The sequence below is a fragment of the Gorilla gorilla genome, chromosome 1, assembly GCF_029281585.2.
Source record: "Gorilla gorilla gorilla isolate KB3781 chromosome 1, NHGRI_mGorGor1-v2.1_pri, whole genome shotgun sequence".
Classification (NCBI taxonomy): domain Eukaryota; kingdom Metazoa; phylum Chordata; class Mammalia; order Primates; family Hominidae; genus Gorilla; species Gorilla gorilla.
The window spans coordinates 104198966-104216392 of NC_073224.2; the positions used below are offsets into that span (position 1 = coordinate 104198966).

The 17427-nt window shown below is 38.4% G+C and overlaps 1 protein-coding gene across 1 annotated transcript; it reads right to left on the bottom strand.

The window, feature by feature from the left end:
• Nucleotides 1-3469: 3469 nt before the first annotated feature.
• LCE3C (late cornified envelope 3C) lies at nt 3470-4431 on the bottom strand. The gene is made up of 2 exons (XM_004026688.4): nt 4381-4431; nt 3470-3949 (listed from the first exon to the last, which is right to left on the bottom strand). Exon 2 carries the CDS (start codon nt 3930-3932, stop codon nt 3648-3650), a length of 285 nt encoding a protein of 94 aa, XP_004026737.1. The 5' UTR covers nt 3933-3949; nt 4381-4431; the 3' UTR covers nt 3470-3647.
• Nucleotides 4432-17427: the final 12996 nt, after the last annotated feature.

Genomic DNA, 17427 nt, shown 5'->3' on the forward strand with positions numbered 1-17427 from the left:
TGCTGCTAAGCACTGACCAGAACATGGATGTGGAGACAACCATGAAGGACACCCAGGGAGACAGACCACTGGAGATCACTGACAACCCTTGTCAGGATGAACTCAGGAGCTCCGACCATGGGCAGGAGGTTAGGAGCGGGTACATCAGACTGAGGTTAATCCTGGGCACTTTGAGTCTCTGATTCCTCTAAAACTGCTTATCTCAATGCACTGCCCAGGTCAGCAGCAGTGCCCAAAGCTCTGGCAACAGCTGCAGCAGCCAGTGGGTAAACTCACAGCAGTCACGTCTCTAATGCCTGTGCCAGTGGAAGAGACAGCACCTGTGGTAGCCAGGCAGCAGCTGCCCCCTAAGAGTTAAAGCAACCCCTGGAGCTGGAGCCATAGCAGGAGAAGACTGAAGGTAGACTAGACATGGGGCTCAGACTGAGTGGGGAACTCTGGGAGCCTTTGGAGGCTATCCCTGCTGCTCGTTTTGCTGACACAAAATCTCAGAAAGCATCAGTGACTCTAGAGAGAATGCAATAATGCAAATGAATCTTTGTAATGTCTCTTCTCTGATGAGTGTACTTCTGCACTAAAAAATATAGGGAGGAGGGCCAGGCGCCATGGCTCACGCCTGTAATCCCAGCACTTTGGGAGGCCAAGGCAGGCGGATCACCAGGTCAGGAGATCGAGTCCATCCTGGCTAATAAGGTGAAACCCCGTCTCTACTAAAAATACAAAAAATTAGCCCAGCGTGGTGGCGGGCACCTGTAGTCCCAGCTACTCGGGAGGCTGAGGCAGGAGAATGGCGTGAACCTGGGAGGCAGAGCTGGCAGTGAGCCGAGATCACGCCACTGCACTCCAGCCTGGGTGACAGAGCGAGACTCCGTCTCAAAAAAAAAAAAAAAAGAAAAGAAAAGAAAAGAAATATAGGGAGGAAATGAAAATCAATTTGGAGTTAGTTTATCCTGGAAAGATGTTCTTTTCTCTTTGGTCACCTGCTACAAAATGATACTGGGTCTTTTCTAATTGAGCACCTGAGGTGTCCTATCTTCATGTAATCACAGAGGAGAATAAACCTGTTTGGGTAAAGCTTCCTTGATGATGTCTGGTGAGATCAGTGCATCTCTCAGAACATATATAGGAAGAAGATGAGGGTGTGCTGAAGACCCATGACCTTCACAGTCACAGGACACCTGATACATCCCAGGAGGGTGCCCATTAACCCCACACCCTTCCTGCTGCCTCCATCCCATACCCTCTGCTTCCTTCTCCCCTGATGGAAGAAACCCGGGCTTGTCTTCCTAGGTCTTCCAGCTCAGGTCCTGTCTCCAGCTAGACATCCATCTGATTTCATGGCAGCAAGAGAAAGCTTATTCGAAAGAAGTCCATGGTCTGGGAAGCCCAAGACAGAGCTGCTAGATTGTGAGGGGCAGCATGAATGGGTTGCTCGGGAAGGTGACAGCACCAAACACCCCAGCCCAGGTCCAGGCCTTCACCATCTTCCCAGGAACAGGATGGCATGTTTGACACAGGAAGTCCTGGTCCTCACTTGTACACCTTCCACCCAGGCCTACATGTGTGCTTAAAATATGTCATGCTCCATGCATTGTGGTGGAAGGTAGAGTTCAATATGACACATCACCTGACCTATAGAAATTAACTGTCGAACTGCACAGGCAGTCAAGTAAATAGGGAGACTGCTTCCATGAGATAAGTACTGCAATGTAAATGACTACCCACAAAGTCCATGGTTCTTTGCCCATCTACTTTTTTCTGTAATGTTACCTTAGGAAAATCAAGCATCAGATGTGATCAGCACTTGCTGTTGGGGTGGTGACTGAGATAAGGATGCTGGACATTCAGAATGGGCTGTGTGTAAAACAGATGGAAGCGTAAAGTCAGCGGAGATGAGGACTCTTGAAAAAGCCTCACTGGTACCTAGGAGGTAACATAAGCCCCTGGGCAGGAAAGGAGGGGAGCCAAATGAATACCTGATTGAGGGGCAAATATGGAGAAGGAAAGTACAACAATTGGAGTGCCAAGAGCCACAGTAAGCACATTACAAAAGGCATGACCTTCCATCAAAACCCAGGGAATATGTGCTCTTTATTTGAAGACCATGAAAACACGGAGGGAGGAGTCGTTCATCTGCTTGGACTCGAAATGAAGTTCTGCAAGCATGCATGATAATGGATGGGCTTGATGAAGATGACTTTGGTATGTGTTGCTGCTTTTGAGGTTGATGGTAGTGCTGGGTGCATCTCACGTAATGGAGCTGACCTGATCATGTCTACATTTTGGGTACAGAGAATTGATGCAAACTGAATGCTATTTTCTCTGTGAATTTCATTTTAATTTTAGATAAATTTCTCATTCAATTAATCTCTAATATTAAAATAAGTACGTTTTTCTAGATATTTTTCAAGATAAATCAGTCAGGCTGTAATCAAACTTTATATATATTTAAATTAAATTATAATTATCAACAAAAATTAAATTATGTTCACTATTGGGGTTATAATTTTTGTCTTCTCATTCTGCCTGACAGCCCACCCTAGCAAACTGAAATAGTGATGCCTGTGGGAGCATAAAGGCACTGGGCCGTAGGAAAGAGGGGGGCTCTGAATGTGGACTGGGGAGAGGGTAGGTTTAGGTATTGATATTCTCAGCGGCATTTTCCTGCCTCCCGCACATGACCCCTGTCTCTGTCTTGGAAGTATTTTCAGGAATTATCCCTTGAACTACTCTTGGGTGGCCACTTTACTCATAATGTTAAGGGTCCCTTCAGTGGCCTCTGTCCTGCAAAGAGACATTTAAAAGAGATAGACCAAGCACTTTCTCATGGTAGCCAGATTGTGGGGCTGAATATGGCTGAGTGACCACTTTTGCTTCTTAGGAGTAAAATCTGTAGTCATTGGGATGCAACAACAGAGGAGTGAGTTCTGAAGTTTCAGAACACCCCAGAACTGTAATGGGGGGCCCTTTCTGTTCCTATGGAATGCAGCAGATGTCCACAAATGGGTTTCTCCACAGCCCCAACCCTGATGCCTGGCTTGGGAGGCTCCATACCCATCCTGGTGATGGTGCCCATCAACCTTTCCTCCCCTCCATGAGGTGCTCCCAATTCCTCGCTCCTCTGTTTGTCATCAGAGCAAAAACTACACAGGTCTGAGGCTGAGCAGGTGTCCTGTGATGACAGAGGGTTGGCTGGGAGAACACAGCCCAGTTACTTGCCCGAGCATGAGGTCAGCTCTCTGGGGTCACCTCTACCACGGGTAACACACTTAAATCTCTGGCTTTCTAAGGTCCTGCGAGTTCAGGTGACAGGAGAACCTGGCCTGGATGGATAAATCCTGGATAGTTTCCTAACAAGTGAGACACCGTGGTAATGAGAACAAGAAGCTTTATTTTTTGGCAGGGTTAGGCACAGGGAACTGCCAATCCTTGGCAGGGGCAGGGATGAGGGAACTGTGAGATCCTATATACCAGACAGGAAGCACCTTCTGGGGACAGCTTGGATACTCAACAGGAACACCCCCAGCTCAGCTTGTGAAAGCCAGAACAAGGTATCTGGAAAAGCATGCATCAGGATGGAGCTTTTCCTGGGCCCCTGGGATCCTTGTTTCCTCCAAAGATCACTTGTCTCATCATCAGGATCCAGGTCAGCAGCAGCCCCCAGAGCCATGGCCACAGCAGGAGCCCCCGCCTTGCTGACCACTGCCCCTGTCACAGGAGTTGGATCTCTGGCGCTGGCATTGATGGGACCTGCAGTGCCTGTGGTGGCTCAGGCAGCAGCCACTTTCAGAACTGGGGCCACAGCCCCCGGAGCTTAGAGCACAGTCAGAAGAGGGTGAAGGCAGACACTGTGCTGGGCTCTTTGGGGGACACTTGGGTGAGGGACACTTGGGAGGGGGCTGGCACTGCTGCTGGTTTTGCTGGCAGGACATCTTTGCAGGAATTTTACCTTGAACAGAATAATAGAAACATTTGAGCACAGAACCCTCAGACCATCTCCTTATTTTTGGGTTTGTCACACACTGACCCCCTTGATGAAGCCACTTTCTAAGCCAAGATCTGTGGGAGAGAAATGGGAATGTAGTAGAGGGAACCCTACACATGCATTTGGATAAAGCATCCTTAAGAATATAAAATGGATCTATGTGCATTCCTGACAACATGCTCCAAACAAGAGTGTGAAGGAGTGAAGGAATCCTAAGGTCCTGCGGGTTTTGCAGCTCACGGGTCCCTGACATGTGCCTTAGAGGCTCCTTATTCTCCATCACCTCCCCCCACTGCTGCCCACTGTGGGCTTCTTTCTGATGGTTCCATTTCAGTTCTGGGCCTCTCTTTCCCAAACACTCCCAGCTGAGGATCTGTCCCCTGCTGGCCACTCACCAGATGCAGAGGAGGTAGGAGAAGAAGGCTGCTCCTAAGGATGCTGTGGATGAGTAGCCCAGGGTAGGAGCCCTTTTATTCCGTGCAGTGTACACGATGATGCACAACCTGAGTATGCTGCTGCTTTCACAACCAGGGAGGTGACAGCACCAGACACTTCCAAGTTGCCTGCTTCCTCAGCATGTGCCTAAAGGTGTAATAAGATGACCCCTGTGTCTTCCTGGGCACATGCCTAAAGATTTAATAAGATGGAAGCAGGATGTCCTCGTGACTGCAGAAGTACTTCCCACTCTGGTCCACCCTGTACCTCCTGCCCACCTCTGCTTGTTCATTCACAAGCTCTGTTCGTTTTACTTCTTTCAACAGTAGTAGTATGGAGATGTATCGGACATATTTCTTCCATTGAGCACCTTACAGCCTAAATGGACTATCACTCAGAAAAGTAAATATATTTGATCTGACGGAATAAGCACTATCACAGAAGTGTTTAAAAAGACTTCAAGCCTAAGACCACAGCCTTTGTAAGTCAGTCGTCTATTGCACTGATGGTCCCAAAGGGTGATGGTTTTCAGGTGTTCTCCGGGAATGACAGCTGGACACACTTACCATTTTTTGTAATAAGAACACTCAAAGTCTACTCTTTTAGAAATTTTCAAAAATACAATACATTGTTATAGTCATCATGCTGTACAATAAATCTCCTGAATTTATTACTCCTGTCTTATTGAAATTTTGTATCCTTTGACCAACATCTCCCCAGTTCTTCCCCACTCCCCAACCCAACCCCTGATAATGATCATTTCTACTTCCATGCACTCGACTTTTTAGGATTTCACATATAAGTGAGATCACGAATATTTGTCTTTCTATATCTGGCTTATTTTACTTAGCATAATATCTTTCAGGTTTATACATGTTGTCACAAATTAGAAACTTCCCTTTTTATATAAGGCTGAATTGTATTCCATTACACTTATATAACATGTTTTTTAATCCATTTACCCACTAAAGGACACTTAGGTTGATTCTATATATTGACTGTAGTAAACAATGCTGCAATAAATATGGGAGTGCAGATATCTCTTCAAAATACTGATTTCATTTCCTTTAGATATATAACCAGTAGTGGGATTGTTGAATCACATAGTAGTTTCATTTTTAATTTTTTAAGGAAACTTCACACTGTTTTCCACAATGGCCATACTACTTTACATTCCCACTAATACTGTAAAAAGTATTAGTTTTTACAGTATTAAAAAGGTTCCCTTTTCTCCAAATCTTTGCCAATACTTGTTATTTCTTGTCTTTTGATAATAGCCATTCTAGCAGATGTGAGGTGATATTGTGTTTTTAACTTGCATTTCCCTGATTATTAGCGATGTTGAGCACTTTTTCATATATACTGTAGGCCATTTGTATGGCTTCTTTTGGGAAACCCCCTGTGCCCACTTTTTTAATTGGTTTATGTGTTTTCTTGCTATTGAGTTGTTTGAGTTTCTAAAATATTTTGAATATTAACTCCTTATCAGATGTGTAGTTCACAGATATTTTATCACATACTGTAGGTTGTCTCTTCACTCCATTAATTGTTTCCTTTATTTTGCAGAAGCTTTTTACTTTGATGCAACCACATTTGTCTATTTTTTATTTTGTTGCCTGTACTTTTAGGGTCAAAATTCAAAAATAATGTTTGCCCAGGTCTAATGTCAAGAAGTTTTCCCCCTGTGTTTTACTCCAGTAGTTTTAAAACTTCAGGTCTTATGTTTAAGACTTTAATACAAAATCAACATACAGAAATCAGTAGCACTTACACATACCATAACAACTATCCAAAAACAGAAGTTAAAAATCCCATTTATAATATCATCCAAAAAATACTTAGGAATAAATTTTACCAAAGAAGTGAAAGATCTGTATACTAAAAACTATAAAACATTGAGGAAAGAAAATGAAGACACAAATAGAAAGATATTCCATGTTCACAGACTGGAAAAGTGAATGTTGCTAAAATGTTCATACTAGGGGAGATGTTAGAAATATAATAGAATAGGAATTCTCTGACTCCAGCAGTCCCACCACAGAAATCCAACTAGCAACCAACAGCAGACAAGAATACCCTTGTGAATATCTCAGAACTTGAAGTGAGGCACGGACATCCCCTTGGACCACAGTACTGAGAAAAACCACACACGTAGAGCAAGAGGAGGTTTTACTTTGACCACACTGTCCCTCCCTCAAGCCAGCACATCACACATAAGAGGATTCCCAGAACCCATGGCTTTTACAGAGGGAAGAGAGAGTTGAGAATGAACATTCAGCTTTCCCACCATTCTGGAATCCTTTGCAGAAGAAACTCTCTTGTCTTATCCCACAGGAAACATTAGCAATGTTTATTTAGAAACTCAGAACAGGGTGAGACTCACAGTGACCAGTTCAGGGGTCTTGCTAGTTGCTCTGCATTCTGGCCAGCAGAGGCACACCACCACAGAGGCTTGCAATGCTCAACAAGAAGCACAGTTGATTAGTCTGCCAGGCTTGAATCTCTGCTCAGCTTCCACACTCAGCCCCAGTGCTTCCCTTGAAACTTCCCCAGGCCAGGAGATAAGGGTAGGATGGCAATTACCTGCAAAGAGAACATCTGGCCCCAACCATTCCCAGCTGCCAAGCTTTCACCCAGTCAAGCCCTGCCCATTGTGCTCCTTAATGCTTCCTAAGGCCAGAAAACAGGGGCATGGTGGCAATTAACTGTAGAAGGAGCATCTGTTCCACCCAGGCCCAGCATCCAAGTGGCTAATATATCGATCCATGGTGCTCTGCTTTAGGTCATCCCAGGATTAGAGCTGAACCCATGCCCATGTGTATCTGTGGAGCACAGCCTCTGGTCCTGTCACCCTGCATGGTTAGGTAGCAATCTCAGAGTCTTTGTTCAGCCTTGACACCTAAAACATGGCCTTGCCCAACTACATATTCAAAACTGTAGTACTGGCCATCTAAGGAAGACAACCAACAATACTGCTCAGTCACAGGCAATTTCAGCCAGCAGCTCTGTCTTATTATAGAGTCCAGCCAGTTCTCTCACCAGACCATGGAACATAGCCAGAAATTCTACTCAACCAGTACAGTTAACAGTTCAGCCCAGCTAGAGAGCATGACAGCAAGGTCTTCCCTTTCAAGGTCACCACCAACTTGCTTAATCAGAATTCCAGGTTTGATCAAATAGTGAAGGTATACCATAGCCAAATAAACAAAGGCGGAATAGTTGGCCATTTCCTCAAATGGTTGGGCACCAATGCAAGGACACAAGGATTATGAAAAATCTGAAAAAATACATCATCATCATAAGGAAATTAATAAATCTCCAATAAGGGATTCTGAAGAAGTGAAGATTTATAAAATGACTGATGAAGAATTCAGAATAATTATCTTAAACGCGGTGAAACCCCTTCTCTACTAAAAAACAAAAAATTAGTCGGGTGTGGCAGCATGCACCTGTAGTCCCAGCTACTTGGAAGGTTGAGGCAGGAGAATTGCTTGAGCCTGGGAGACAGAGGTTGCAGTGAGCCGAGATCGTGCCACTGCACTCCAGCCTGGGTGACGGAGCAAGACTCTATCTCAAAAAAAAAAAAAAAAAAAAAAATTCACCTAGTTTTGTAAAATGTATCCGTTAATAATTTATTGTACCTACAGTTATTTTTAACAGTTGTGTCTTTTTAATCTTCACAGGAGAGATAAAGCTTTTTTATACTTCACTGTTACAGCTTTAGAATATTCTGAATATGATACATAGTCGTATTACTTATAGGGGACTACAAGTAAATACAGATAAAAAACTAAATTAAATGTGGAAAACAATTTATAAAACAAAATGAGGAGATTGCCAAATAAATAGAAACAATAAAAATAGAAATCCTAGAGATAAAGTATGTAATAACAGAATTATAAAATTCAATAGAAAGCTTCAACAGCAGACTTGATCAAGTGGAAGAAAGAATAACTTGAAGACAGGATATTTGAAATTATCCAGTTAGAGGAGTAAAAAGAAAAAAGAATAGAAAATACCTACAGAAATTATGGAACACTATTAAGAGAATTAACCTCCACATAATAGGAGTTTCTGAAGAAGAAGGGAGAGACAAAGTTCCAGAAAGCACATTTAAGGTAATAATGACTAAAAATTTTCCAAATCTGAAGAAAGATGACAGCATTCAGGTATAGGAAGCTCATAAGTCTCCAAGTAAATTCAACCCAAACATTAATTCTAGAATAAAATTATCAAAAAATTCTAGAATAAAATTACCAAAAATGAAAGACAAAAAAAAAAAACACCAAGAGATAAGAAACATCACATTCAAAGCAGTCCCAATACAGCTGTTAACAGCTTTCCTGGCAGAAATTCTGCAGGCCATGAGAAGGTAGAACGATATATTCAAAATTCTGAAGAAAAAAGTGCTAACCAAGGATACATTACCTGGAAAGTCTGCTTTTCAGAAATTAGGCAGAAATAAAAACTTTCTCAGACAAACAAAAGCTAAGGGAATTCATCATCAGTAGGCCTGCTCCATAGGAATTGCTAAAGGGAGTTCTTCAAGCTAAAATGAAAGGCTGCTAATTAATAACAAAAACACAAAAGTAAATCGCTCAATGGTATAAGTAATATGACTATGTAATCATATTCAGAATATTCTAAAACCATAAGGGAGAAGCATAAAACAATTTTATCTGTCCTATGAGGATTAAAAAAACAGAACTATTAAAAATAACTGTAGCTACAATAAATAATTAAGAGATATAAATTATAAAACTAGGTAAATATCAAAAGTATACAAGGGGAAGGAGGGAATTAATGTGCAGTTCTGTTTGTAATTAAAGTTATTAGCTTAAAATAGCCTGTTTCAAATTTAGGATGTTTTATATAAGCCCCATGGTAGCCATAAAGCAAAATCCTGTAGAACAAAATATAAAAAGAAAAATCAAAGAAGACCACCACAGAAAACTATAAGCCACAAAGGAAGAGAACAAGAAATTAAGAAAGAAACAAAAGATCGAGAAAACAACCATAAAACAATTAAGAAAATAACGGTAGTAAGTTTATAACTATCAAAAATTATCTTGAATGTAACAGGATTAAGTTATCTAATCAAAAGACAGAGGAGCTCAATAGATTTTTTTAAAGATCAAACCATATGCTGCCTACAAGAGACTCACTTTCCTTCTAAGGACATACAAAGACTGAACATGAAGGGATGGGAAAAGATACTTCATAAAAATGGAAACAAAGAGAGCATGGTAGCTATACTTATAGCATATAAAATATACTTTAAGTCAAAAACTATAAAAAAGACAGAGTAGGTCATTTTACGACAATAGAAAGTGCTAAGCCATCAAAAGAAAATAATTGTAAATATATATGCACCCAACATAAGAGCACATATATACCAAAGCAATTATTAAATTATCTGAAGGGAATGATAGACTGCAATACCATAACAACAGGAAATCTCAATACTCTACTTTCAACAATAGACAGCTCATCTAAGCAGAAAGTTAATAAGGGAACACTAGGCTTGAATTACACCTCAGACCAAAGAGAATTAACAGACACATACAAAACATTCCACCAAACAGCAACAGAATATACTTTCTTCTCAAGAGCACATAGAATATTCTCTAAAATAGACTGTATGTTAGGCCACAAAACAATTCTTAACAAATCTCAGAAGATTAAAACTATACCAACCAACCAATGACATCAAACTAGAAATCTGTAACAGGAGAAACCTTATAAAATTTTAAAATATGTGAAAATCAAGCAAGATGCTCTTAAAAACCAATGGGTCACAGAAGAAATAAAAAAAGACAATCAAAAAATGCCTTGAGATAAACAAAAATGAAAACACAACAAAACAAATTTTGTGGGATGCAGCAAAAGCAGTGCTAAGAGGGAAAATAATAACAATAAATGTCTATATCAAAAAGACGAAAGATCTCAAATAAACAATGTAATGTTACATCTCAAGGAACTAGAAAAAGAAGAACAAACTAAGCCCAAAGTTAAGAGAAGGAAAGGAATGACAAAGATCCAAGCAGAAAGAAATAAAATAGAGCCTAGGAAAACAGTAGAAAAAATTAATGAAACAAATCATTGTTTTTTTAAAGATAAACAAAATCAACAAACCTTAGCTAGACTAACTAAGAAAAAAAGAAAGAAGGCTCAAAGAAATAAAAATCAGAAATGAAAGTGGACACATTATAACTGATGCCACAGAAATACAAATGATTATAACAATTGTATGCCAGATAATTGGATATCTAGAAGAAATTTATAAATTCCTAAACACATACAACCTAACAAAACTGACTCATGAATAGAAAACTTTAACAGACCAATAGTGAGTAAAGGGATTAAATCAGCAATAAATAAGGGATTAAATCAGTAACAGTCTCCTATCAAAGAAACGCCCAGGACTGGGTGGCTTTAAAAATAAATTCTACCAATTTCTTAAAGAAGATTGTATACCAATCCTTCTGAAACTCTTCCAAAATATTGAAGAAGAAGGAATACTTTCAAACTCATTTTACAAGACCAACATTACTCTGATACCAAATCCAGACAACGACACTCCAAGAAAAGAAAATTGCAGGCCAATGCCTTTGATAAACCTAAACGCAAAAATCCTTACCAAACTGCTAGCAAACCAAATGCAACAGCATGTTAAACGAATCATCTGCCCTGATCAAATGGTATTTACCCTGGGCTGCAAGTATGGTTCAAAAAATACAAATGAATATATGTGACTCATTCCACTAATAAAATGAAGAATGAAAACCATGTAATCAACTCATTAGATGCAGAAAAAGCATATGACAAAACTCAATATCCTTTCATGATAAAAACTCTCAATAGAATAGGTATAAAGGAAATGTACCTCAAAACAATAAAAGCCATATCTGACAAACCTATAGCAAACATCGTACTTAATCATGAAAAGTTGAAAGCTTTTTCTCTAAGATTAGGAATAAAAGAAGGAGGCCCACTCTCACAATTCTTTACAACGTAGTTCTGGAAGTCCTAACCAGAGCAACTAGGCAAGAGAAAGAAATAAAAGGAATCCTAAGACAAAAGGAATTAATGAAAGTGTTTCTATTTGCTGACAATATAATCTCATATAAAGAAAATTCTAAAGAGTCCACCAAAAACTTGTTAGAATTGATAAATTCAGTAAAGGTGCAGGACACAAAATCAACATATGAAAATAAGTAGTGTTCTATACACTAATAATGAGTTATCCAAGCAGAAAACTAAGGAAACAATCCCACTTACATCAGCAACAAAAGAAAATAAAATACTTAGGTGTAAATTTAACTAAGGAGGTGAAAAACGTGTATACTAAAAACTATTAAAACACCGATCAAATAAATTTAAGAAAACACATATAAAAATATCTATGCTCATGGTTGAAAAAATTAACATTGTTAAAATGTTCATATTACTCGAAGTGATCTGTAGATGCAATACAACTTACATCAAAATTCCATTGTCATTTTCACAGAAATAGAAAAAAATAATCTTTTTTTTTTTTTGAGACGGAGTCTCGCTCTGTCGCCCAGGCTGGAGTGCAGTGGCGCGATCTCGGCTCACTGCAAGCTCTGCCTCCGGGGTTCACGCCATTCTCCTGCCTCAGCATCCCGAGTAGCTGGGACTACAGGCGCCCGCCACTACGCCCAGCTAATTTTTTCGTATGTTTAGTAGAGACGGGGTTTCACCGTGTTAGCCACGATGGTCTCGATCGCCTGACCTCGTGATCAGCCCCTCTCGGCCTCCCAAAGTGCTGGGATTACAGGTGTGAGCCACCACGCCCGGCCAAAAATAATCTTTAAATTCACGTGAAAGCACAAAAGACCACAAACAGTTCAAGGCAATCTTGAGCAAAAATAACAAAGCTGGGGATATCACCTGACCTATTTTTGAAATCTACTACAAAGCTACAGTAGTAAAAATAGCACAGTGCTTGCATAAAAACAGACACATAGACAAATGGAACAACTGAGTAGAAAGCCAGGGAATAAACCTAAGCGTTCACAGTTGATTGACTTTTGACAAAGGTACCAAGAACACACAATGGGTAAAGGACAGTCTCTTCAATAAGTAGTGCTGGGAAAACTGGTTATCATGCATAAAAGTGAAATTAGACCCTTATTTTGCAGCATATACAAAAATAAACTCAAAATGGATTAAAGACATAAACATAATACCTGAAACTTTAAAACTATTAGAAGAAAACACAGGGGGAAGCTCCATGACATTGCTCGGGGCAATAATTTTTTGAATATGACCCTGAAAGCTCAGGCAACCAAAGCAAAAATAGAAAAATTGGATTGCTTTTGTTAGTTAAACTAAAAACCTTCTGCACAGCCAAAGAACCAATTAACAAAGTGAACAGACAACCCACAGAGTGGAAAAAAAATTTGCAAACCATATGTCTGATAAAGGGTTAATATTCAAAATATGTAATGAACTCAACTCAGTAGCAAGAAAAAAAAAATTTGAACATGGGGAAAGAACTTTAACAGACACTTCTCAAACAAAGACCTAGGGATGACCAACGGGTTTAGGAAAAAAAAAAAAACTCAGCATCACTAATTATCAGGAAAATGCAAATTAAAACCACAGTGAGATAACAACTCACACCTGTTAGAATGGCTTATATATCTAAAAAGAAAAGAAAAGTGTTGGTGAGAATGCAGAGAAAAGGGAACACTTGTACACTGTTGGTGGGAATGTAAATTATAATAAACATTATACAAAATGATATGGATGTTCCTGAAAAAACTAAAAATAGAACTAAAATATGATTCAGCAATCTTACTTCTGAAAATATATCCAAGGCATTGAAATCATTGTATCAAAGGGATATCTACATTCCCATATTTATTACAGCATTAATTACAGTATCTAAGATATGGAATAAACCTGTGTCTATCAATGGAGAAAGAAAATGTAGTATACGTACACAATAGACTACTACTCAGCCTTATAAAATAAGGAAATCCCGTCATTTGTGATAACATGGATGAACCTAAAGGACATTACACAAAGTGAAATAAGCCAGATATGGAAAGACAACGCATGATCTCACTTATTTATGGAATCTAAAAATAGCTGAATTCATAGAAGCAGACAGTACAGTGGTAGTTAACAGAGGCTAGAGGGAGAGGGCAGCAAAGGACTTGGGGATTTGTTAATCAAAAACTTAAAATTTTTAGCTAGACAGCAGGGATATGTTTTAAGATCTATCGCACAGGAGAGTGAATATAGTCAATAATTATATATGGCTTAGTTCAAAATAGAGAGAGCAAATTTCAAATATATCACTACACAAAATGTCAAAACATCACATTGTACTCAATAAATGTAATACAATTCTAGTTTGTCAATTAAAAATAATATACATTAAAATAAATAAATGAATAAATTGTCCATATTCCCCAAAGCAATCTACAGATTTACTGCAATGTGTATCAAAATTCCAATGACATTCTGACAGAGTTTCTTGATGTTGTTTTTACAGTTTCAACTTTTATTTTAGATTCAGTTGTACACGAGCAGATTGTTTACATTAGTATGTTACACAATGTTAAGGTTTGGGTACAAATGATCCCATCACTCAGGTAGTGAGCATAGTACCCAATATTAGTTTTCCACTCCTTGCATCCTTTCCTCTCTCCCCTTCTAGTTGTCTAGTGTCTATTGTTGCCATCATTATGTTTATGTGTATCCAGTATTTAGCTCCCACTTATAAGTGAGAACATGAAGTATTTGGTTTTCTGTTCGTGCATTAATTTTCTTAGGATAATGGCATCCAGTTGGATCTACACTGCTGCAAAAGACGTGATTTCATTCTTTTCTATGGCTGTGTAATATTCCATGGTGTATATGTACCACGTTATAATTTTCCAATCCACTGTTGATGGGCATCTAGGCTGATTCCATGTCTTTGCTATTGTGAATTGTGCTGTGATGAATTTAAGAGTGTATGGGTTATTATTATTACTATTATTATTGGTAGAACAGTTTATTTTCCTTTGGATATATACCCAGTAATGAGATTGCCAGGTCAAATAGCATTTCTGTTTTAAGTTCTCTGAGAAATCTCCAAACCGCTTTCACATTGGCTGAACTAATTTACATTCCCACCAGCAGTGTACAAGCATTTCCTTTTCTGTACAACCTTGCCAGTATCTGTTATTTTTTGACTTTTTAATAATAGCCATTCTAACTGGTGTGAGACAGTATCTCATGTGGTTTTGATTTGCATTTCTCTGATGATTAGTGATATTGAGTATGTTTATTGGCCGCTTATATGCCTTCTTTTGAGAAGTGTCTGTTCATGTCCTTTGCCCACTTTTTAGGGTTTTTTTGCCTGTCGAATTGTTTAAATTTCTTAAAGATTCTGGATATTAGAACTGTGTTGTATGCATAGTTTGTGAATATTTTCTCCTATTCTGTAGGTTGTCTGTTTACTCTGTGATGGTTTCTTTTGCTGTGCAGAAGCTCTTTAGTTTAATTAGGTCCCACTTGACTTTTCTTGTTGTTGCAATTGCCTTTGAGGACTTAATCATAAATTACTTGCCAAGGCTGATGTTCAGAATTGTATTTCTTTGGTTTTCTTCCAGAATTTTTATAGTTTGAGGTCTTACATTTACATTTTTAATTCACCTTGAGTTAATTTTTGTATATGATGAATGGCAGGGGTCCAGATTCATTCTTCTGCATATGGATAGCCAGTTATCCCAGCATAATTTATTGAATAGGGAATCCTTTCCCTATTGCTTATTTTTGTTGACTTTGTCAAAAATCAGCTGGCTATAGAGGTATTGCTTTATTTCTAGGTAATCTGTCTGTTCTTTTGGTCTATATGTCTGTTTTTGTACCAGTACCATGCTGTTTTGATTAGTGGCCTTACAGTATAGTTTAAGTTGGGTAATATGATGCTTCCAAATTTGTTCTTTTTGCTTAGAATTGCCTTGGCTATTTTGGCTCATTTTTGGTTCCATATTGAATATGGAGTAGTTTTTATTAAAATTCCGTGAAAAATTATATTGGTAGTTTGATAGGAATAGTGTTGAATCTGTAGATTGTTTCAGGCGATATAGTCATTATAACGACATTGATTCTTCCAATCCAAGAGCATGGAATGTTTTCCCATTTCTTTGTGTCATCTACGATTTCTTTCAGTAGTGATTTTTTAGTCTTCCTTATAGAGATCTTTCACCATCTTGGTTAGATGTATGCCTAGGTATTTTTGGGGGTCTATTGTAAATGGATTGCATTCTTTATTTGGCTCTTAGTTTGAACATAATTAGTGAGTAGAAGTGCTACTTATTTTTGTGTGTTGATTTTGTATCCTGAAACTTTACTGAAGTTGCTTATCAGTTCTAGGAAACTTAGGGCAGAGTCTTTAGGGTTTTCTAGGTACAGAATCAGAGAAAAGAGATAATTTGACTTACTCTTTTCCTATTTGGATGTCTTTTATTTCTTTCTTTTGTCTGATTGCTCTGACTAGAATTTCCAGTACTAGATTTAATAGGAGTGGTGAGAAGGAGCCTACTTGTCTTCATGTTCTTAAGGGGAATGCTTCCAGATTCTACACATTCTGTATGATGTTGATTGTGAGTTCGTCATAAATGGCTCTTATTACTTTGAGGTATGTTCCTTCAATGCCTAGTTTGTGGAGGGTTTTTATGACAGGATGTTAGATTTTATCAAAAGATTTTTCTGCACTATTGAGACAATCATAAGGTTTTTGTTTTTAATTCTGTTTATGAGGTGAATCACTTATATTGATTTGCATATGTTGAACCAAACCTACATGCCAGGAATAAGGCCTACTTGATTGTGGTTAATTAACTTTCTGGTGTGCTGCTGGATTCAGCTTGCTAGTATTTTGTTGAGGATTTTTGTCTGTTCATCTGAGATATTGACCTATATTTTTCTTTTTCATTGTATCTTTCCCAGATTTTTAGTATCAGAATGATGCTGGACTCATAGAATGAGTTAGGGAGGAGTCCTTCCTCCTCAATTTTTTGGAATAGTTTTAGTAGAATGGGTACCAGCTATTCTTTGTACCTCTGGTAGAATTCAGCTATGAATCCATCTGGTCTAGGGCTTTTTTTGGTTGGTAGGGTTTTTTTTATTACTAATTCCATTTTGGAGCTCCATGTTGGTCTGGTCAAGGTTTTAGTTTCTTCCTGATTTAGTCTTGGGAAGTTGTATGGTTTTGGATCTTAATTTCATTCAGATTTGCTCTGATTTTAGTTATTTCTTTTCTTCTAACTTTGGGTTAATTTGTTCTCATTTCCCTAGTTCCTCTAGGTGTGATGTTAGGTTGTTAACTTTTTGGATGTTTCATCTCTGTTTTCATTTATTTCAAAGAATTTTTTATGTCTGCCTTAATTTTGTTGTTTCCCCCAAATTCATTCAGAAACAAACTGTTTAATTTCCATGTAATTGTTTGGTTTTGAGATATCTCCTTAGTATTGACTTTTGTTTTTATTCCACTGTGGTCCAAAAGTATAAATTGTATGATTTCAATTTTTTTTAATTTATTGAGACTCACCTTATGGCTGAGCATGTGGTTAATCTTGGAGTATGTTCCATGTGCAGGTGAGAAGAATTTATTTTGTGATTAATGGGTGAAGTACTCTGTAGAAGTTTCTTAACCCAATTCATCAAGTGTCCAATTTAAGTCCAGAATTTGTTAGTTTTTCTGCCTCGATGATGTGTCTAACACTGCCAATGGAGTGTTGAAGTCCTCACTATCATTGTGTGGCTAAGTTCTATTCATATACCTAGAAGTACTTGTTTTATGAACTGGAGTGCCCCAATGTTGAATGCATATATATTTAGGATAGTCAAATCTTATTGTTTAATTGAATGCATTATTTTTATGTAATTGCCTTCTTTGGTTTTTTTTTCTTAGTTTTTGTTGATTTAAAGTCTATTTTATCTAAGAATATTGACTCCCACTTTGTTTTGTTTTCCATTTG

What these genes read in the sequence shown, in the direction of transcription:
- LCE3C (XM_004026688.4), bottom strand. Translation starts at nt 3,932, where the DNA reads ATGTCCTGCCAGCAAAACCAGCAGCAGTGCCAGCCCCCTCCCAAGTGT.